General features: G+C 35.1%; 3 protein-coding genes across 3 annotated transcripts; 2 read left to right on the top strand and 1 right to left on the bottom strand.

The window, feature by feature from the left end:
* Positions 1 to 6,644: 6,644 nt before the first annotated feature.
* Positions 6,645 to 9,432, bottom strand: LOC108547114 (uncharacterized). The gene is made up of 4 exons (XM_017899501.1): positions 9,255 to 9,432; positions 8,554 to 8,785; positions 8,016 to 8,291; positions 6,645 to 7,857 (listed from the first exon to the last, which is right to left on the bottom strand). Exons 1-4 carry the CDS (start codon positions 9,346 to 9,348, stop codon positions 7,044 to 7,046), a joined length of 1,416 nt encoding a protein of 471 aa, XP_017754990.1. The 5' UTR covers positions 9,349 to 9,432; the 3' UTR covers positions 6,645 to 7,043.
* Positions 9,433 to 14,872: 5,440 nt separating this feature from the next.
* On the top strand, positions 14,873 to 18,888 carry Ilk (integrin linked kinase). Its single transcript, XM_017899511.1, has 8 exons — positions 14,873 to 14,920; positions 16,724 to 16,812; positions 17,134 to 17,299; positions 17,445 to 17,637; positions 17,742 to 17,822; positions 17,897 to 18,339; positions 18,414 to 18,644; positions 18,729 to 18,888. Exons 2-8 carry the CDS (start codon positions 16,724 to 16,726, stop codon positions 18,873 to 18,875), a joined length of 1,350 nt encoding a protein of 449 aa, XP_017755000.1. The 5' UTR covers positions 14,873 to 14,920; the 3' UTR covers positions 18,876 to 18,888.
* Positions 18,889 to 19,719: 831 nt separating this feature from the next.
* On the top strand, positions 19,720 to 22,180 carry LOC108547123 (esterase E4). Its single transcript, XM_017899509.1, has 8 exons — positions 19,720 to 19,941; positions 20,210 to 20,498; positions 20,618 to 20,803; positions 20,895 to 21,094; positions 21,178 to 21,334; positions 21,406 to 21,732; positions 21,813 to 21,957; positions 22,027 to 22,180. The coding sequence occupies exons 1-8, from the start codon at positions 19,807 to 19,809 to the stop codon at positions 22,163 to 22,165; spliced, it is 1,578 nt and encodes a 525-aa protein (XP_017754998.1). The 5' UTR covers positions 19,720 to 19,806; the 3' UTR covers positions 22,166 to 22,180.
* The last annotated feature ends 681 nt before the right edge of the window (positions 22,181 to 22,861 follow it).

The raw sequence follows: 22,861 nt of genomic DNA, 5'->3' as shown, positions 1-22,861 counted from the left end.
ATCAATTGTAGGTTCTAGATTTTGATTCAGGATTAGCATATTTAGCACAAAATAGCTATGAGAGAATAGTTTCTTAATCGTTTTGGCAAATTTTTCTTCCATTTTGACTTTTCAGGTACGAAGTGAAGTGACGGTAGGGCAAATAGTATATGCATACTGCGTAGTTTCCTTTTATAGGTAATAGATCCTAGATTTTCATTGTAGAATGCCATATTTAGCACAAATTAGTTATTAGAAGACAGTTTCGTGATAGTTTTGGCAATTTTTCTCTGATTTTGGCAGTTCAAGTACGAAGTGAAGCGACGGTAGGGCAAATAGTATATGCATACTGCGTAGTTTCCTTTTATAGGTAATAGATCCTAGATTTTCATTGTAGAATGCCATATTTAGCACAAATTAGTTATTAGAAGACAGTTTCGTGATAGTTTTGGCAATTTTTCTCTGATTTTGGCAGTTCAAGTACGAAGTGAAGCGACGGTAGGGCAAATAGTATATGCATACTGCGTAGTTTCCTTTTATAGGTAATAGATCCTAGATTTTCATTGTAGAATGCCATATTTAGCACAAATTAGTTATTAGAAGACGGTTTCGTGATAGATTTGGCAATTTTTCTCTGTTTTTGGCAGTTCAAGTACGAAGTGAAGCGACGGCAGGGCAAATAGTATATGCATACTGCGTAGTTTCCTTTAATAGATAATAGATCCTAGATTTTCATTGTAGAATGCCATATTTAGCACAAATTAGTTATTAGAAGACGGTTTCGTGATAGATTTGGCAATTTTTCTCTGTTTTTGGCAGTTCAAGTACGAAGTGAAGCGACGGCAGGGCAAATAGTATATGCATACTGCGTAGTTTCCTTTAATAGATAATAGATCCTAGATTTTCATTGTAGAATGCCATATTTAGCACAAATTAGTTATTAGAAGACGGTTTCGTGATAGATTTGGCAATTTTTCTCTGTTTTTGGCAGTTCAAGTACGAAGTGAAGCGACGGCAGGGCAAATAGTATATGCATACTGCGTAGTTTCCTTTAATAGATAATAGATCCTAGATTTTCATTGTGGAATGCCATATTTAGCACAAAATAGTTATTAGAAGACAGTTTCGTAATAGTTTTGGCAATTTTTCTTCGATTTTGACGGTTAATGTACGAAGTGAAGTGACAGCAGGGCTAATAGTATATGCATACTGCGTAGTTTCCTTTTATAGATAATAGATCCTAGATTTTCATTGTAGAATGCCATATTTAGCACAAATTAGTTATTAGAGGACAGTTTCGTGATAGTTTTGGCAATTTTTCTCTGATTTTGACAGTTCAAGTACGAAGTGAAGCGACGGCAGGGCAAATAGTATATGCATACTGCGTAGTTTCCTTTTATAGATAATAGATCCTAGATTTTCATTGTGGAATGCCATATTTAGCACAAATTAGTTATTAGAAGACAGTTTCGTGATAGTTTTGGCAATTTTTCTCTGATTTTGGCAGTTCAAGTACGAAGTGAAGCGACGGTAGGGCAAATAGTATATGCATACTGCGTAGTTTCCTTTTATAGATAATAGATCCTAGATTTTCATTGTAGAATGCCATATTTAGCACAAATTAGTTATTAGAGGACAGTTTCGTGATAGTTTTGGCAATTTTTCTCTGATTTTGACAGTTCAAGTACGAAGTCAAGCGACGGCAGGGCAAATAATATATTCGTACTGCGTAGTTTCCTATCATAGATAGTTGGTTCCAGATTTTCATTTTGGAATGACATATTTAGTACAAAATAGTTATAAGAAAACAGTTTTGTAATAGTTTTAGCAATTTTTCTCTGATTTTGACGGTTCATATACGAAGTGATGCGACGGTAGGGCAAATAGTATATGCATACTGCGTAGTTTCCTTTTATAGATAATAGATCCTAGATTTTCATTGTGGAATGCCATATTTAGCACAAAATTGTTATTAAAAGACAGTTTCCTAATACTTTTGGCTATTTTTCTCTGATTTTGACGGTTCATATACGAAGTGATGCGACGGTAGGGCAAATAGTATATGCATACTGCGTAGTTTCCTTTTATAGATAATAGATCCTAGATTTTCATTGTGGAATGCCATATTTAGCACAAAATTGTTATTAAAAGACAGTTTCCTAATAGTTTTGGCTATTTTTGTCTGATTTTGACAGTTCAAGTACGAAGTGAAGCGACGGCAGGGCAAATAATATATTCATACTGCGTAGTTTCCTTTTATAGATAATAGATCCTAGATTTTCATTGTGGAATGCCATATTTAGCACAAAATAGTTATTAAAAGACAGTTTCCTAATAGTTTTGGCAATTTTTCTCTGATTTTGACATTTCAAGTACGAAGTGAAGCGACGGCAGGGCTAATAGTATATGCATACTGCGTAGTTTCCTTTTATAGATAATAGATCCTAGATTTTCATTGTAGAATGCCATATTTAGCACAAATTAGTTATTAGAAGACAGTTTCGTGATAGTTTTGGCAATTTTTCTCTGATTTTGACAGTTCAAGTACGAAGTGAAGCGACGGTAGGGCAAATAGTATATGCATACTGCGTAGTTTCCTTTTATAGATAATAGATCCTAGATTTTCATTGTAGAATGCCATATTTAGCACAAATTAGTTATTAGAAGACAGTTTCGTGATAGTTTTGGCAATTTTTCTCTGATTTTGACAGTTCAAGTACGAAGTGAAGCGACGGTAGGGCAAATAGTATATGCATACTGCGTAGTTTCCTTTTATAGATAATAGATCCTAGATTTTCATTGTAGAATGCCATATTTAGCACAAATTAGTTATTAGAAGACAGTTTCGTAATAGTTTTGGCAATTTTTCTCTGATTTTGACAGTTCAAGTACGAAGTGAAGCGACGGCAGGGCTAATAGTATATGCATACTGCGTAGTTTCCTTTTATAGATAATAGATCCTAGATTTTCATTGTAGAATGCCATATTTAGCACAAAATAGTTATAAGAAGACAGTTTTGTAACAGTTTTGGCTATTTTTCTCTGATTTTGACAGTTCAAGTACGAAGTGAAGCGACGGTAGGGCAAATAGTATATGCATACTGCGTAGTTTCCTTTTATAGATAATCGATCCTAGATTTTCATTGTGGAATGCCATATTTAGCACAAAATAGTTATTAAAAGACAGTTTCCTAATAGTTTTGGCAATTTTTCTCTGATTTTGACAGTTCAAGTACGAAGTGAAGCGACGGCAGGGCTAATAGTATATGCATACTGCGTAGTTTCCTTTTATAGATAATAGATCCTAGATTTTCATTGTAGAATGCCATATTTAGCACAAAATAGTTATAAGAAGACAGTTTTGTAACAGTTTTGTCAATTTTTCTTCGATTTTGGCAGTTCAAATACGAAGTGAATCGACGGCAGGGCAAATAGTATATTCATTCTACGTAGTTTGCTATCATAGTTAACAGATCCTAAATTTTGATTGTGCAGTGGTATATTTAGCCTAAAATATCTATGAGAATACAATTTTGTAATAGTTTTAGCAATTTTTCTCTGATTTTGACAGTCCATGTATAAAGTGAAGCGACGGTGATGTGAATACTATAAACATTTCGCGTAGTTTCTTATTATCGATTGTAGATTCCATATTTCGATTGTGGATTGGAATATTTAGTTGAAATTTGATTAATATTTCCAAGTTTTACTCGATTTTAAGGTGACATGTGCGAAATAATGTGATGAGAGTGAGAGTTGTATAAATATACTGCGTAGGTAGCTAGTATCGATTATAGCCTCTAAATTTCGATTTTGGATTAGGATATTGAGTTAACATAGGTTTGAATAGGTAATTTCCTAAATAATTCTGGCAATTTTTTTCGATTTTGATGTGACATGTGCGAAGTAAAGTGTCGGTTGTGCAAACCTTAGAGTGTTACTACGTAGTTTGCGACTGCTGCTGGAGCAACTGTTTATTCACATATCTTTCGGAGTTGCTACAAGTTCCAGGTAATTCATTTTATAAAATATGGCGGAGATTTCAATCTTGAAGATATCGTAACATTGAATGCCGAATTTTGTCGAGTGGATACCGAAGTGGTACAATGAAAATTAAAAACATTGAAATAGCTGTTTCTGAAATAATATTCCGAACAAAAGTTTGAACCCTTGCTCAATTGAAGGGTGTACTACGTAGATTTCATTGTGTCATTTACGGTTCAATTATAGTAGATCAATTTATAAGGGAGAATAATAGTTTCACGGAATTTGGAACTCGACTTCTTTAAAGTCACGTAAATATAATAAAAGTGGCCGAATGTTAAAAAAAAAAATGGTACTATGTTATGGTCCATAATCCCAATTAACTATTGGATGCAAAATTTCGTTTAAAATCAAACTTTTTTTAAATGTCTTTTTGCCTCTTTTTGGCGTGACGGTCACACAGTGCAGCGATTCGTTTCGAGCCAGGCAACGGTAATGAATCAAATCTAACCATAAGGAAATATTTCGTTTGGATTTTTCGATACAGTCGGGAACTCAATTTCGTCGGGACTTCCTGCAACTCGATTTCGCAGAACCGATGTTATCATATTCGCAAAAAGCGGTCCCAATATTGTGTCATCGTTATTTATATCCAGACAAATTTACGGGACCCCTGTTTTCCGTGTCAGCCTAGTAGATCGTCGTTTCATCTTGAACGGGAGCAGGAAACACCTTTGAATAGTGTAACTGCAAAGTTAGGAAGAAAAAGAAACGTCGAATAGCGAGTTTCGTTAGCCATTATTCTCCGAGCCAGGCTGCAAAGTATCATAAATTTCTCAACCGCATTGCTCATTAAAATTCATTAGCGGTGTCATGCTGGTGAGTAAGTCGACGAATTTGTGGAAATTTATTGGAAGATACAACATGACTACGTGATAACGTTGATACAGATTTCGGCACCCTCTACATCGTTTGCCATTTTGAATCCGCGCAAGTGAATCGAGATCTCTCGGTATTAAACGTTCCCTTTCTGGAAGAAACGAGTTAAATCACAAAGTATAATACGCGAAGCAGCTGATCGGCCAAGGCTCGTTGCTGCTAATGCGACCAGTAGGGATCATTATCCATGAAAAATTACCATCGGTCTAGAAATCGGTCGAGAAATCGTTCGAGAAATCGTCGATTTAAGGTCGAAATCGATCCCTCGAAGCGTCTCTCCTAATCGCGAAAGAACGTGGAATGTTTCTACTTCACGTCCTGTCGCGTTCGTACAGTCGTTGCCGTGGTTAATCAACGAAGGATACCGGAGACTTTGTTAAGGACAGTTTATTATACGAGATATGGATCACACTCGCAGTCGTGAACACATGCAAACGTAACATTAAAATTGCATCGCGTAAAACGCTGCGTGGAATAAATGGCCGACGCAAAGGTTCGCTTCCGCATGACCGCGTAATTTAAATGAATTACCAGAGTTGGTCGTTTAATTATGCGACGCGATTTATGCGAAGATACCATGTCTTTGATGCATAAGTTCCATTGGCTCTGACTCATTTGCAGTCGATATTAGTTGTTTAACATGAAATTTTATTGCGGTACAATTATCGACTGAGCGACTAGGGTGTGTAAATCAACTTAATCTTGAATAATGATAAGATTCATTCGAATAATCGATCGTGAATGAGGCATGCAACCAAATTGTACAGTGACAGAGGAAAACCACTGGAAAATATCTGATACGAAAGGAAGGATTCAGAAACGAAAAGAAATCGTATGTCAAGAAAGTCAAAACACCGTTTGTTCCGTTTTCGCTTGATCCCTATCTGATCGCCTGATTAACGAACGTTAGTCGAGTTAAGCAATATGATTATATTTACAACAATTACAGCGAGGAATTCTTTTTTCGAACGTTCGCTATTCCTCATTATCTGATCGTGTCAATGCACATCGTGAATAGAAACACGCATTGGCACTTGGTCGATCAAGATAACGAGCGAATTTATAAAAGCATTAAATTTCTCGACCCTACGGTAGTATGTAATACAAACGAGGATGACAGGTTCGAAAAGGAAAAAGCCATCATCGCGAGGAAGAACGCCTCCTGTTATCCAACTATAGGAATACCTGGAACATGTTCTCGTCTCGATTAATTAAGCCGCGCATCTCGGAATGACACAATGAGGAAACGATGAAAGAAAAAAGGATGTACGTACGCATGGTCTCATTGCGTAATTAACGATTATTCAGAAATCTTTTCCACATGGATCGTCCGCCGTGGAAATCGTGGCAAGAAATTTTCTATGAAAACGCTCGCTTAGTCGAGATCGCAACGATTGTGCGATATCATTGCAGGATTGTTGGAAATTTATATAACGTAGATCAAGATCGCGATAAAGCGAGCAATGGCAAAAAGAGGAATTTTCATTTGAATCGTTATCATGCAAGTTTGTAGTTGCGAACCTGACAAAGCGTCTATTACTATTGCTAATTACTATTGCCGGAATGTTTTGAAAAACCGTACCTGGTAACTGGGCCTGAGCGCATACAGAAGAAACAGACGCATCAATGGAAATGATCGAGATAGCTGACGCGTTAATCGACTCTAAACGATTCCATGTACGCGAACGATTTCGTGTAATACATTTTATTGCTATTCTTACACATTCTATACATTTCATCGGTATAAAAGTTACAAAATCGTTAACTTACTCGAGTGTTATATTTGGAGGGACTACAGTCGCTTTGTCTTCAATTATTATTGCTAATCATCTAATTATTCAATTATCTAGTACCTAATTACCTAGCATCGTTCTAGGAATATATGGATGTGATCATTGTTATTCGTGTTTTCGTCGTTAATTACTCGCAGTCAAGGTGAGAACGAGATTGCAGAAGTTTTCATAAAAACACCTGCGTTATACAAATAATCATTCTCGGTATCGCAAGCAGGATCAAGAATCTTAGCTGGGATTCCTGTCCTGCTTCGCGGAACGAAAAAGGAAAATTATTTCGTTGAACAAGACGCGCGTATCATTGCGTAAATCGTGATAAAATATTTGTAGAAAACCTTCGCGTGGATCTTATGTCAGATGTTCCTGAACGAATCTGGCCACGTGACTGTTCCCAACTCGCCTGGACAGATTTCGTCCTCGCTGGAACACCGACTCTTTGGCAACGAAATTGCCCCTTACTCGAGGAATGGATATGTACGATGTTTCGTTCGTGGAATTCATCAACCCCATCGAGTGATCGGAAACTCGAATGGATGGTGTAGGTTTGGACGTCTCGAGGACTTCCTGGGACCTGAACAACCTAGGGAAGGATATATCCTCGAACAGTTCTGGCAAGCTTCTGTAAAATTTAGTCAATGGACACTCGTAATAGGAAGTGTCTTTCGTATCGGACAGCTCGTCGTTTCGTCGACGATGGAACTTGATAGAAATGATCGAGGCTTCCTTGGTTGACACGATGGACGCTGATCTAGTTTCTCCTTCGCTCGCCTCGAACAGATCCAGTAACTCAGCATGATTGATAGCTAAGCCGTTGATCGTCACGTCGCAAATCGATTTTCCCTTTATGGATTGACGTTTGATCAACGACACCACTTCTTGCAACGTTTCCGATTTCGAGTTGACGATCGATTGATGATCGTTCCCCGTTTGCTTCGAAGTTTCGCCATTTTCGCTCAGCCTATTGCTATAGCTCGCCATAGCTTCGTCATGCTGCGCTCTCAGATTCGAGGCGTTTGCACTTATCCTCGTCGAGGTCGATACGTCGACGAATCGATTGTTTGGAAGCAACGACGAACATTCGACGATCGGTGAGGGCTGATTATGGGTTTCAAGAGGAATACTTAACCTCTGGTTCCGAAATCTTCGAACGGAACAGGCAGGTCTGGAAATTTAAACAAGAATGGAGTTTGGTATAACAGTAGGGTAGTATAATTAACACAGTAGCGTGGATTATTCGAATTAATTATTATTATTATTTTCGATAACATCAGTCTACGAATAAAACGATTACGAAAGCTGTTGAAAAGTTCATGCACTAACCTTGAGGAGATTATCGTTTTCTTTAGATTCTTAAGCTTCTTGGCGACAAAGGACAGCTTCCTACCTTTTTCATTGGTCAAATGATTCTCGGTGGAAGCGCATCGCGAAGAATTATCGCAATCATCGCCTAGGGAATCTTTCCGTCCACGTAGATTCGTAGGTTTCACTTCGATCTGAGCTTGTACCACCCTCGTGCTCCCACAGATCTCCGATGAAGAATTCGTAATGTCTTTTAATTGGTTCTGCAACGCGGTCGACCAAATTTTTGACGATACCCTGCAAAAGATTTCGCTGTACCAAGTAAATCGAATCACCTGTTTCATATCGTGCAAAAATGTCAATTTACGTAAAAGGGTATTAACTTCTCGAGCGATATAATTCGTAACCTGAATTATTAAATACCGTTCTTACCCTGAACGATTTTCTATATTCTCTGTATTCTTGCCTGCGGATGTTTGTCTCGTTAATTGAAAATCGCCATAATTATCAATTAACGAACCGTGTGTATCCATAAATTAATAAACCAACAGGACGATACCTGCGTCGATCGGGGGGTAGCTTCACAGAAACAGTCCGTGGCTCCTCCATGGAAACCGGTCCTGCATCTTCCACAACCTGTTTCACTTCCTCAGCTTCGTTCGAATCGATAGAATTTCCTCTGCTGTCCGACGCATCGGAGCCAATTTCGTTGGAAGATTTTTGTTCTTGTTGGGGATGCGATATCTTAATGCGAACCAAAGGTGGTTCACTGTCGATCGACTCATCTTTATCTGAAAAAATTCGTCAGTTTCCTTATCCCTCCCTCTCCTTTTTCTCTTCCCTTCTCGCGAAATCAATTAAACGACACGCGATCGATTACGTTTCGTTCCTTTTGCGTCGACTTGCTTCGCGATAACTAAACGTAAACAAAATTGGGTAACAAAGTCGATTGATCACGAACACGTTCATTGCGAAAGATATTTCGTCCAGTCGGCGGTAAATAAATCTTATTATCCTTTAAGATAGGCAGATCGTGTCAGCGGGTCACGATGCTGACTTTAGTTAAGAACGATAGTAAATTTTGACTCTTGCTTTCCTCCATCGCTGTTTGTTAATCCTCTAGTTACGAGTCCAAGAAGAACATCCATGATGAAGTGTCTCGTGACTCGATTAATATTTGTAATTAACGTTACAACTAGTAAAAATTCGGATTCGCTTGCCGATAACGAACGTGATCGAGAAAATCGGTAGCGTACTTACCATACTGTTGGTACAACCTTTTGCAGTAGTAACAGGATGCCACACAGGCTGCGATCACACCGAACACCAACGCTGCACCTAGACACACGACCATTTTATGAACACGCTTAAACGGTATCTGTCAGTTTGTAATATAATGACTGAATTATACGTGAATAAGACTCGCGATAGTCGACAATGAGCGATGAAAGAACGAAGAGACGGTGAGACTCAATGACGAGTAGATAAATATTATGAAGCTAGCCTGTATTCGCCGATTTATCGTAAGATTACGTTTGTGTATCACGGTGTAACTACGCGATATAAATCATAATTCAGTTCGCGATGATTATACGCGTACAAGCGAAAGAATATACCCGACGAAGATACGAACAGGTACGCGGTTATGGTCTAACGAGAAACCGTACAGAAATTCTAATCGTTTAACAATCGTAATGCGGTTTTTTTATTTTTAATCTCGCGTAAATCAACGCGTAGCTGCACAAGAAATTCTCGACGAATCGTAATGAACGTTTGGACGATCGTTAACGAGAGGGACTCGGTTACTAATTACGATAATCGACGCGATTACGTGACCTGCAATCCCTGATAGACGAGAGAAGAAAAATGTACGGAATTCAGAGTGCAAAAAGTCACGGTGGTTTTTCCCGGCGCAACTTAATTCATATGTTAGATTACTAATTTTATCAATGTTATTTACAAATGGCATACGATATGCGCAATAAGAATGACGAAAAATGTGCATAGCTCGTATCAATTATTTATGCACTTATCTCGAAATGTAGATACCTCAGGGGTTACTTTTACCGATAGTCTCATAAATATCGTCGTACGGCGATGGACTTACATTAATACTTACGTTGCTTAAATTAATAAATAATGTTCAAGGAGATCGTTGAAACTATGAAGGAGTGGAATTGTTACGCGAGGCGAGAAAATGAAGGGAATTATTAGTTTAAGAGGAAAAATGAAGCTAAAAACAGAAAGAGAGAAAAAGAAGGAGAGGAATCGCGATATTGCAGTATAAAGTGAAACGATGAAGGGAATCACGAAATTTGCCTTTGCCTTGACGTGTAAATTAGATAAAAATAGCCGTTGTTCTTCTTGTCGAGGTCGAGGTTGAAACCGAACGAGTTTCTCCGTCTAAAAATGACTGCCTGCGAATTTCATTTTGGCCGACTTCGCTTCTCGATATGGGATAATGCGTTATTAGCCTATCGGAAATTAGCACAACCGTATACTATAAATTTTGATCATCGCGTGTATCGAGATCGAGTGACTTTTGCTTTCCAAATACGGATACGATGTTAAATGCAACGAGGAATCTCGAAAAGGAATTATAAGGACTATGGAAAATTTATGTCATGCGTGCATTTTTCGAATTATTATTTTTTATCCGCGTTACGCAACTGTGCAGATTGAGTTGTAAACATAACCTACAAACAATTCGCTATAATACATATGCGTCTACTCTTTCCATTCCCTTGGAACTGCGCAGTCGTTTAAAAATTTGTATTGCGAATATCGGAAGAATACGATATCGATATCATATACTTAATTAATAACTGCAAACTCGCGTTAATTGCGAAATCTCGATTCATTTAACTCGCGTTCAATTACCATAATCTTAACAGATTGTTCGTGTAAAGATATATTTAATTAATTCGTTCACTGCCGTTACTATCGAAATTATTCTTGTAACTGAGAAACTGCAGTACTAATATACTTCAATTAGTCGCGTAATTGATCAACGTTAATCGAACGTGACGTGTTTTTAATAAAATTGTCAGAATACAGGCTGGTAAGTAATTTAATATCGTATACACGAGCAGAAAGTGAAGACGATGGATGTGCAGGAGTATTTCAATAGACGTGACGTTATTACGAGTGTGAGAATAAATTGATTTTTGTTTATTCTTTTCGCGATTCGTATAATTATCGGTGAGATTATCTGGAAAAAATATAAACGACGTCAATCTGACCTCTGTGTGTTACAAAGAATTAATTATTTCTAACAATCCTCGAGCTTTCAAATTTTCGAATTTTTAAATCCCAAGTTACATTTTAACGTTTAAATTATTTGATATATTATCAATTCCCTTTGAGAGTATATTTCTTTCTTCCCGTTAATTATTCCGGAGTCCTGCGCGTTTTCTGTAATATAAAACGCACGTGTTTTTAACACTAAACACGGATTGTTATTAAGAGAAAGCAGAATATCCGCGGCAATCCATTAACTGACGTCGATGAATCATTGAGTATCTTAATTATTCCACGGGCTTTCGAGTTACACGGAACAAAGCCACGCGATTGCTCGAATCCTTGCATAATCGCTGGACGCACGCGAGCAAATGGAAAAGAACAATAAGAAAAGTGACAATGATTATCAGCGTACATCATCGATAGAAGACTCATCGTTAATTTTATTCCACGATGGTATAAAATATTTATAGTTTATAATTCGTTGGTGTATCGTTCACGCGATGTCTTCGTGAATGAAGAAAAACGAAATTACGAAGGTTAGATCATTAAAACGAGAAAATAAAGATACGAATTGCGCTAACTTTGAATACACAGAGTTGAATACACATTTGAATTTACAGAGAAACTGCGTGCAGACAAGCGATTAAAGATCCCATCTCGTAAGATAGTTTGCGTGCCTTCTGTAACACGTTTCAAGGTACAGACAAAGCACTTTCCATCTCACACGTCGTACAAATTAAATCATTAGATGTTTCAGCTAATTACAAGCTGTACATATGGCAGTATTCAACAGACGTAAACTCTATTCTTGCATGCATGTTATTACTAAATACTACTGTTGAACCCTTGATTGCGATAAACGCGCAAGGAGAACCCTAATGATAGAGTCGATGCTCATGCATAATTGATTTAGATAATGAAATAATCTCATATTTTTATACTGTACAATATAATTTTCGTAAGAAAAGAAATTAAAATGAAATACAGATTTTATGCGTGACTTTAATAATTCGAATTGAAGGATAAAGTTTGTTAGATAATAAATTATGGAGTAACTATTATTAATAATAATAATTTATTGTGTTCTAAGTTGGTGTTTAATCCACGCCTAAATACCTGTTCCTTCACGCTAAATGGTTGTTTCTATTTTACATAATTATTGACCTCGACGTTTTCAACGAATATTCAAACTATCCCTATGCGCTCCCTCGTGGGATGATCTATATTTCTAAATTCCTATGATAAATAACACGTATGTAAATAACCTTAATTAATTATTAATAATTACCTCAAGGATCGCCATGCACGAATAGCCCCCATGTTCGCGTGGTCACTTCACAAACAGTCATATTCAATATCCTTGTATTCGAATAACATTTAAAGCGTTTATCGGCTTATAATATTTCTATTCGACACTTTCGTCTATCAATTTTGTTCATATTTCATTTATATATCTCTATTTCTCATTTACGATAATTAGCCGTGGTTTCAACATTGTGGACAACGTTTTTTCCCTCTCCATCGGTGTTTGGCCTCCACTTTTGCCCGAGGTTGAGTGCAGACTGTTCAAAGAAACGATGTAGACCAAGGGCAGAATTGTGCAACCAAGCATCCATTTTTTTCTTCTCCAAATCTTTGCGATATCGCTGCAAAACCAAATAGAACCGTTTTCCGTGACCATTTCGTATCAATCGTTGCTTTTTGACTCACACTTGCTTAATCGAACCTGTTTATCATCTACTTCATAAACTCGTATCGTGTTCACTTAATTAATTAAATCGTGCGTAAAGAAAAGAAAAAGGGGAAAAAAAGGAAGGGGAAGAAGAAAAATACGGAACGTTTTGCATATAGCACGGTCGAGTTGAACGGCATCGTGTGCAATTTTAGAATTACTGTTCGTAATGCGCAGGAGGTCGACCGATAAAGACGTCATTATTCATATTGCAGCGACGTGAAACCGACGTAAAAATTATATGACATTAGACCACACCTGCGATACAAGGCTAGATTTTTATCTTGTTGTCAGTATGCCGATAAATAGGATTTATTTCACCATGTTCCACTCATTTTTATGTCTTTCTATCAACCGTTTCGATGATCCTCCAAACTTGCTTCGCTTAACAGCAACATCGCTGTGATTATCGCTTTGCGACCCATATATGTACGTGTGCGATCTCTCGAGATGACAATAAAGATTTGAATAATTCACAGCTTGGTTTTATACCGCGAGTAATGCAATTCACAATTTTTAATTATTAATGCGTTGAGTCGTTACGAAAGTTACAATTTATATCGATCGTTAATTACTGGACACTTCTACGTTACGTGCCACTGTTTTTCCTCTAAATCACCGTTCCACATAAAACAGGGATATGGTTTTAACGATATCCATCATAAACCCGTCGTTCTTCCCAGTGAAGTTCTCTCACGTGCTAGTAATTTATTATCCTCGATTTCATTCTATGTTTAGACGCGTCACGAACGAACACATCTACATTACGTATCCCTGCGATATACTAGAGAACAACGAAAGTGCCTCGTTCAATGACAATACTATTTTAATAGATATGCAAGGTTGAAGTCGATTAGTTAAACGGAATCGGTAACAGATATAATTAATATTATAAGACACAAGGGAAACTCCGCGCGAAAAATGATACGGTTTGTTCAGATAATTATGTACATTTCAACCGCTTCGATTTATTCTTTTCAATTCGTTACTTGTAACGAAAGATATTAAGAAATCGGATATTAGGGCACGATGTCTTCGAAACCTCTTAAAAATTTCGTCCATTCTTTTTCACCCTTTTTTTAAGATCTCAAATCACTTTCTGATCACATAGCTAACCTACTTTCCAAGTTCTACTGCGTTACATGAGTTAACCTACTCTAAAGTGTACGATGCATTTATGGAAATCATTATTTTCTATTGATAAGGGAAAAGGTACCAATCAAGACATTTAGCATATATAAAAAGCATGTGTGAATTTTTCAAATATTTGTTTGACTTCGATACCGGTACAATCAAATAACATTCTGCAATTATTGCATTTTTTCCTAGCCAACAAAAATGATTTAATTATGCACCAAGAGCAAACAACATCATTATGCACATTTAATACTAACCTATAATTAGATTGTACCAAGATATTGTAGAATGTATATATATTGTATTATAAAATATTTAAAGCACGCTAGGTACAGAAACAGTTAATAGAAAGTTTTAGTTTCAGAATTTTACTTAGTATAAAATCATAATGAACCAGATAAAAACGAGTGATGTAATGAAAGGAACAGGTGTAAATAGGTGTAAATAGCACCATCGCTTATTATCGATGTACGATCACGTGACTCGTGCACGCCTATTAATTAGCACATATTATTCGCGCATTAACAATTCAAATAAAATTGCCACAATATCACGTACCGGAGGCCTGCCTGGCTAGTGACCAATAAGATCATCGATTGTTAGAGAGAAAAATCATTGGCTAAATGCGTGTTAACTATCCACTACAGAAGAATTATGGCTTCGAATGACGTTTATTGGGAAATGCATATCATGATCGAAGAATCCGAAAGAGAAGTATGTGTATGCAGGATTAAGTATTGCTTGTTCAGCAAGGTATCGATTTGTGGAAAATCGTGTAATTATCGTTGCACACGGAGGGGAAAGTAATCCAAGGGTAAGTACGAGAACTATTCCCAGAAAGTCTTTCGGATGACATCGAATCAGAATGAAAGATAAGAGGATTTCCTCTTGGATTTATTTTATTCCTGTCTTGATTTAATTAAGTTCTCCCGGTACGAGGTATATTGCTTTATATTGATCGAAGGACAAAAAACGATCGTACGGTACATTTAGATTATGTTTCGTTGTTATTCCATTGTGTAGTTGTTGAGTGAAAGGTGTAGCGTGAAAATTGTTAAAAGCTTAATAATTTTTTCAATGCATTTCTAACGATAACGTGTTTGGCGAGATTAGAGGTTATGTGCGAAAAAGGTATGAATTTTGTTTAAATAACGCTACAATTTTCAGTCATAGGCGTAGTATGAGACACATCTATCATCTCATAAAAAGGATTTTTGCGTCTTCTGCATCGTTGCATCTTTTAAATTACCGATAGTGTAAAATATCAAAGATTTTGTACTCTCTAAAACTGTTTTATACCTTTTAGGATTTACAACTATTAGTTTAGGAATTATATTCAGTCTACAAAGCTTGAGATTACAAAATATAAGTTCGTGTAGAAACGAATTTATATCTTGAAAAATATAAAATATAAAGAAGTGAATGTAATAAAATATCAAGGGAAACCAAAACCTTTTTACAAATTTATATTCCCGAAATTGTATATGATAATGTATTCGTCAGAATCTAAAGATTTTTTTTTATTATTTATGGATTTGATGATTCGTTCTATTAGTAGTTAACTTTAATGGCATCTATACCGCATGCTATCTTGTCCTTTACCACTGAAGAAATTGGAGAGAAAGGACATAGACTTTGAAATTTTAATTTTATCTCTTCAAATAATTTTAAGAATTAATATTGAAATGAACGTCAGCAACAATATAAATCAGAAAATGTAACAGAAAGACTATCAATTTTACATCATTAAACCAAGAACGTTATGAATAAATTAAAATGTTCTCATCCTCCCATCTAGTGTAGCAAAGTGTAACTTCAACTCGTAGAAATCAACTGCAACGACGGTATTACAGTGTCCACAATTATCGATTACTATTATAATTACTAATAAAAGTCGATGAAATTAGTCAAATTCCTTCTTTTACATCTTTAAAAGAGTGTATATTGTGTTATTTTAATAATTGAAGTATATTGTGGTTAAGTGCAAATGATTACAATACAATTTCAGCGTATACTGTATCGGTAATGTCGTTATTCATACTAAAATGATAAAACAATTTCAAAGTAGTACAAAAATAATTTTCGAATGATTCTAATAAATAATTTACTCAATTAATAATTATTTTACAATATCTTTTAATCTTTTAATCTTTTAATCTTGTAAAATTATAAACGCATCGATAATGTATCCAGCAATTCTTATACTAGTTTATATATTATTGAATAGATGGTACTACGATAGTCTTACACAGATTTTGTGGAAGATGTGGGGAGTATGAAGTAACTGCCTCCTGTCTGAGGCAGTACACAATTCCACGCATCATATATGGTCAGATGTACAATTGTACTCATCGATGTACGATCAAATTATCATATTAAACATTGTGTGCTATTATAAATCGATATATGTTTCAATGTCTCGATAGTACATTGAATTTCGCTATCAATTGATCTGTTAAGTACATCGAAGTAATGCATTTTTTGTGCCAACGTTGCTTGTGCGGAAATATGGTTATATTTAGTATATGACGACTACAGTGTTTTGGCGCACGGTGCACTGCCACTCCCCCGTTATAATATTTACACAGTTTTTTTATTTTATTTGATTATTGAAAAGATGGAGGATATTTTTCAATGGTGTCGAGAAGGAAATGCCATGCAAGTACGCGTTTGGCTGGACGACACTGAACATGACATGAATCAAGGGTAAATACTGGAAAATTCCTTTTTTGGAGGAAAGTGCCGCTTTATGGTTCCTAGGTTTTATTACTTCTTTTTAAAATTATTAGACTTTCTGTTTCTTTTTTAATACATTTTTATTAGTTTCTAGTTACTTAAAATTTGCTATTTGTATCAATATTTTTAGTTATAAATAATGATAATCTTGAGAATTATTTGTTTCTCTTAATTGTTGTTTATCATTTTTTAGTTTTTATTTCTTCTTATTTTTCTTATACCGTTATATTGAATTATATCAACTTATAATATCAATTTGATTTCATATATGATTTCATATTCTATGTATAGTGATGATCATGGGTTCAGTCCTCTCCATTGGTGTTGCAAAGAGGGGCACTTAAAATTGGCAGAGTTACTAGTTAGCAGAGGAGCACGCATAAATGCAACTAATAGAGGGGATGATACTCCTCTTCATCTTGCTTCGGCCCATGGACATAAAGAAATAGTTCAATTGGTAAGCTAGATATAATTAATTACATGTTTGAATAATAAAATAAAAATGATATATGCATAGTGAACCATTTTAGGAAATAAAGAAACCTATTAGAGGGAATTATTATATTTTATCTTTAAAAATGTAATAAAATTTACTCTTATAGTTACTCAGGAATCGAGCAGATGTTAATGTCACAAATGAGCATGGTAACACTGCCCTTCATTATGCTTGCTTTTGGGGTGATCAAGCAGTTGCCGAGGAATTAGTGACTGCTGGTGCTCTTGTATCTATTGCGAATAAAGATGGCGATACACCTTTGGATAAAGCACGAGGTCACTTGGCTAAAAGATTACATGGTACATTATAATTGATAAAAAAATTACACTACTATTAATATTTGTTAATTATGTATTTGTAATAGTGTACTTTTATGGTATATTATTAACTTAATTTCTGTTAGATTTGGCTGTGGAATATGGACAGGACTTAAAAAAGATTCAGTTTAAAGATCAAAGCTGGTTAGGTTTAAAAACTAGAAGTCGTGAGTATCATATTTTCTAGATCAAGAAGTATTAATTAATATTGTAATTACGAACATTTAGTTATATTATTCAGGTGATGCCACGCTGTCAAGGCACAAAGGGATCAACATGGCAGATTTATCTCTACATACTCACTTAGCTAGTACACCAAGCGGTGAAACTTGGCGAGGACGTTGGCAAAACAATGATATTGTGGCAAAAATTTTGAACATACGTGAATGTACGGCGCGCATCTCGAGGGACTATAACGAAGAATTCCCGAAATTAAGGATTTTTTCTCATCCCAATGTACTGCCTGTACTTGGTTGTGTCAATCAACCACCACAATTAGCTACTGTGTCGCAATATATGGCACGTGGAAGTTTGCATAGGCTTTTACATGGTGGTACAGGAGTCGTTGTCGATACTGCGCGTGCACTTAGACTTGCGCTCGATGTTGCAAGAGCTATGGCATTTCTTCATGGGCTCGAAAGACAAAATAGATGTAGATTCCATCTTAATAGTAAACATATTATGGTAACTTTCTTCGTTATTAACGGTGGTATAATATAATATAAGGATTGGTTAAACATTAAATGTGATGTTTGTAGATTGATGAAGATTTAACAGCTCGCGTAAATATGGCAGATTCGAAATTTTCATTTCAAGAGGTAGGTCGTATTTATGAACCGGCATGGATGTCGCCAGAAGCTCTAAGTAAACGTCCAGCGGATATAAATCTTGAGGCCAGTGATATGTGGAGTTTTGCTGTTTTGCTATGGGAACTTGCGACTAGAGAAGTTCCATTTGCAGATCTTTCGCCGATGGAATGTGGCATGAAAGTCGGTTACAATCTACATATTATTAATTTGGCATAAATTTTTTATTTTTTAATTATATTTGTTTTTTTTCGATATTTGTTATAGATTGCATTGGAGGATTTACGTGTCAGTATACCGCCAGGAATTTCACCGCATCTTGCTAAACTTATTAGAATTTGTATGAACGAAGATCCAGGAAAACGCCCATCTTTTGACATGGTCGTTCCTATACTCGACAAAATGAAACGCTAACTTTTGATATTATTTTTTTTTTTTATATTGTCAAATTATCCCCCCCTCTAAAAAACATGAAATTTCGTTAAAGAAAACGTAATAAATCTAATCAAACTGCACTTACTAAAATATTATAGCTTGATTAGTTTACATCAAATTATATCGATGTCGTAATTTAAATGGATTATATTTTTTATACAATCGTATTTGAAGAAACAATGTGCCGCAAAAAATTCTTCCATAATATTGTATTCATATACAATGAGCAAGTTTATTGTTGTTTATTTATACAGTTTGCATGTATCTGTACTGTTTATAATTATATTCACATATTCTAATTGAATATTAACTAATTTTTTTTATACATATTACGATCGGTTTCATATACACAATTGTTGATTTTCTTTATAATATTACCGTTTATCAAATGTTAATTATAATTAATATTTAGTGTGACAGTTATTTTTTGTTATTTCACTTCAAATATGGCCAGCATATGTTATATCAATATTAAAAGGTAAATCTTATATCATCTGACATTGTATTTTGAATTAAAGACAAATAAAGCTATAAATCATAGTGATGAATGGTATGTATAAAATATAGTGATTACTGATAAAAAAAAGTGAGTATTTATAAAATATGACTAATGACTTAGTTATAATTTAGTAAAATATTACTAAAGTACTTGTAATAACCTATTTACATATTTCCTTGTCAAACCTTTTAAGCAAACGTGTATTTAACATATTTGTATAATGAATGTAAGTGACACCATTTTATCAATTAATTAGACCGTCGATTTTTGTTATCACGTTTAATTACGTAATATGTGAATAGCGAAAATTTGAAGTGTTTAATAAATACGTTAGTACGAGAGTGGGTTGTGTCAAACGTACAACTTTCCTTTAGGCTTCAACTTCTCAAGTTGACTACAGATTGGTTAGTAATGAGTAAACCGATAGTAACAGTGAAACAAGGCCAATTACAGGGTGTGAGAGTGAAAAGTGTCCTAGGATCATCTTACATCGCTTTTAGGGGAATTCCTTTCGCTCTACCTCCCGTTGGCAACCTCAGATTCAAGGTAAATTTTTTACATTTCTTGTCTAATTTTTATTGCACCTTTGTTTTATCATACGCCTAAAATATTCGTCATTTCGTTGAAAAAATGTGACAGCTTTCTTCGAGTTGAAAAAAATTCGAGATAGTTTAATAACCTAATTAAATATTTATTTAACCTAAGTAACTTGAAAAATTCGTGTCGCGTGGCATGATTTATCTTTAACTACGCGTTTGTTGCACTTTAAAAGAAAGTGATCTACGCGATATCTAATTTTTCTTGCAAAAAATAGGATCCACAACCACTACCACCATGGACCGGAATAAAACAGGCTACCGACAGCGAAGGATATTTTTGTCCACAATTATTAGACATCCAGCCTTTCGGAATAGTATGCAACGAAGATTGCCTCTATTTAAATGTCTACACAAATTCCTTCACACAATCGAAGCCAGTTATGTTCTATATTCATGGAGGTTCATTCCTAGTCGGCAGTTCGTCTTTCCAGCGTTACAGAGCTGATTATTTGCTCCCGAAGGATGTGGTGGTTGTCACAACCAACTACAGACTCGGTGCATTCGGTTAGTTTTGTTTTGTTTATTTATGTGATTTAGAAAAAAAGATTTATCATTTCAAAAAAGAATTCACATTTTCATGAAAGAAAACTGAGAAATTTTTGCATTATTTTGAAATTTTGAAGGCTTTTTAAATTTGGGTCATCGAGATGCAGCAGGAAATCAAGGTTTGAAAGATGTAATCGCAGCTTTGGAATGGGTACAAGAAAATATTAGCAACTTTGGTGGAAATCCAAAGAATGTCACTGTTTTCGGCGCTAGCGCTGGGGCAGTTCTGAGCCATGCTTTACTGGTATCACCACGCGCGAGAGGTAAAAGATTCGCGCTATTCGTGATTCATTAAAATACATGGAAGTTTAAGAAGATATTTAATAAATTTTATTAATTCAATTTTTCACTTAGGGTTATTTCATAAAATGATTATACAAAGTGGAACACTGAACTGTACTTGGAACTCAAGTCAAAGTGAATCTAGTTTTTGTTTCAAACTCGCCTCGTTTCTTGGAAATGATTCCACGGATCCTGTAGAAACTTTGAAATTTTTACGAACGGTATCGGCCAAAGACATCGTGAGGGCTCAAGTTCGCATTATGAAAACAGAGGCGAGAGATTCTTTAATTTATTTGAAGATTATAATCAAGTATGATGTATTGAAACAACAAGAATTTCTTCTTTTGTTTTGTAGAAATTAAGATTTCTAGGTCCTTCCTTTGGGCCCATTTGCGATGAAATAGCGGAAAATCCTGTTTTACCAGAACCGATAGAACAATTAATTATGAAACCTGCAGACGTTCCTCTGATAATCAGTCACACAGCGCGCGAGAGCCTTATGTTCGTCGCAGGTAATTTTCTCTTGGATAAAACATTCTCCAATCTACGAGTATCGATACTAAACAACTTTTTTCCTCTTTAGATACGTCTGTAAACGCAATAAAAGCTTTCAATGCGTTACTACGTGAACATATAGGATATATGGCAAAACTGAAAAATTTAAACAGTGAGGAAATTGAAAAATTAGTCCTCAAGGTGGAGGACTGGTATTTCAGTGGAGGACCGGTCACTAAAGAAAACCTAGACAAGTATTTAGATTTAATAACTGATACTTATTTCAGCATCCCTGCAAGGATAATATTTGATAATCAAATAAAATGTACAAATTCACCTAAATACTTTTGTGTATATTCATACATTGGGAAGGAAAGAACTCTTACGGATGTTTTAGGACAGCGTATTATGCCTGGTATTTTTTCAGATCATTATCGCACAATTATCACATTTTATACACGACTATCAAGTACAACCTTTGCTCTGATATTTTAGGAGCGTCGCACGTAGATGATGTCGCGTATTTGTTTTATCAACCTTTTTGTAAAACTAAAGATCCCAATCCACCAGCGGTTGGAACAAAAGACCGGATTACGATTGAACGAATGACTAGAATGTGGACTAACTTTGCTAAAACAGGGTAAATTTTTGACGTGATTTTGTAATTTAAACTTTGAATTTAGCGTTTACATATTTATGTTTAATGCAGGGATCCTACTGTAGAAGAAGATGAGTTCATATGGAACATCACGTGGAAACCTGCAACGAAGGATGATCTCTGTTATTTGAAAATTGGTGATGAATTACAATTATTACCTATTGAAGACCATATACTTTCCTCTATATAGTCCTTGCTTTTTATTATGTTTACGAAAATCAACTTTAGAAGAATTTTCATTTCTTTTTATTTATATGTAACTTATTATAATAATACATGTAATTGCTTTCTCCTGTTTAGAAGGAAGTTAAAAGGTGTAAGGGAAATAATAAATATATTATTATATCTCTATTTACACGCATCGACCAAGCAAACGCATTTTTTTTTCGTTTGGGATAAATTTACGAATATCTGACACGGAACTCTCGAAATCGTCCAACATATCTACACAACAAAAAAGTATGAATATTAAAATACAATCTCCATTATTACCAATTATACTGTCCTCACATTGTAAAATTTGTGAGCAGAATTTTGATATACAAAAGAAACAGATTAATCATGACACAGTGATAAGATGTAATGTCGTGATTACATTATCATAAATATCTTTTTCACGTTACATGGGACTGATAAGAATCGTAGTTAATTAAATATTCTGTTTACGACTAAAATTACTTAACATCTAAAGTTCGATTGCTCACGATTATGTAGATGAATTTTTTTTCTTTCTTTCGCATTAGTTAATTAATAATATGTTGGTGCATGATTAATTTAAATTCTTATTAACACGCGTGCATTTCGTTGTTTAAAAGACAACTTATGTATTATTACAATTCTATTTTATCCGTGTCTTAAAAAAAAAAAAAAAAAAAAAAAAAAAAAA

This window comes from Eufriesea mexicana, unplaced genomic scaffold, assembly GCF_001483705.2.
Source record: "Eufriesea mexicana isolate 0111107269 unplaced genomic scaffold, ASM148370v2 scaffold944, whole genome shotgun sequence".
Taxonomy (NCBI): Eukaryota; Metazoa; Arthropoda; class Insecta; order Hymenoptera; family Apidae; genus Eufriesea; species Eufriesea mexicana.
Note: the sequence above shows the minus strand (reverse complement) of the source record. Positions and strands in the feature narration are given on the sequence as shown.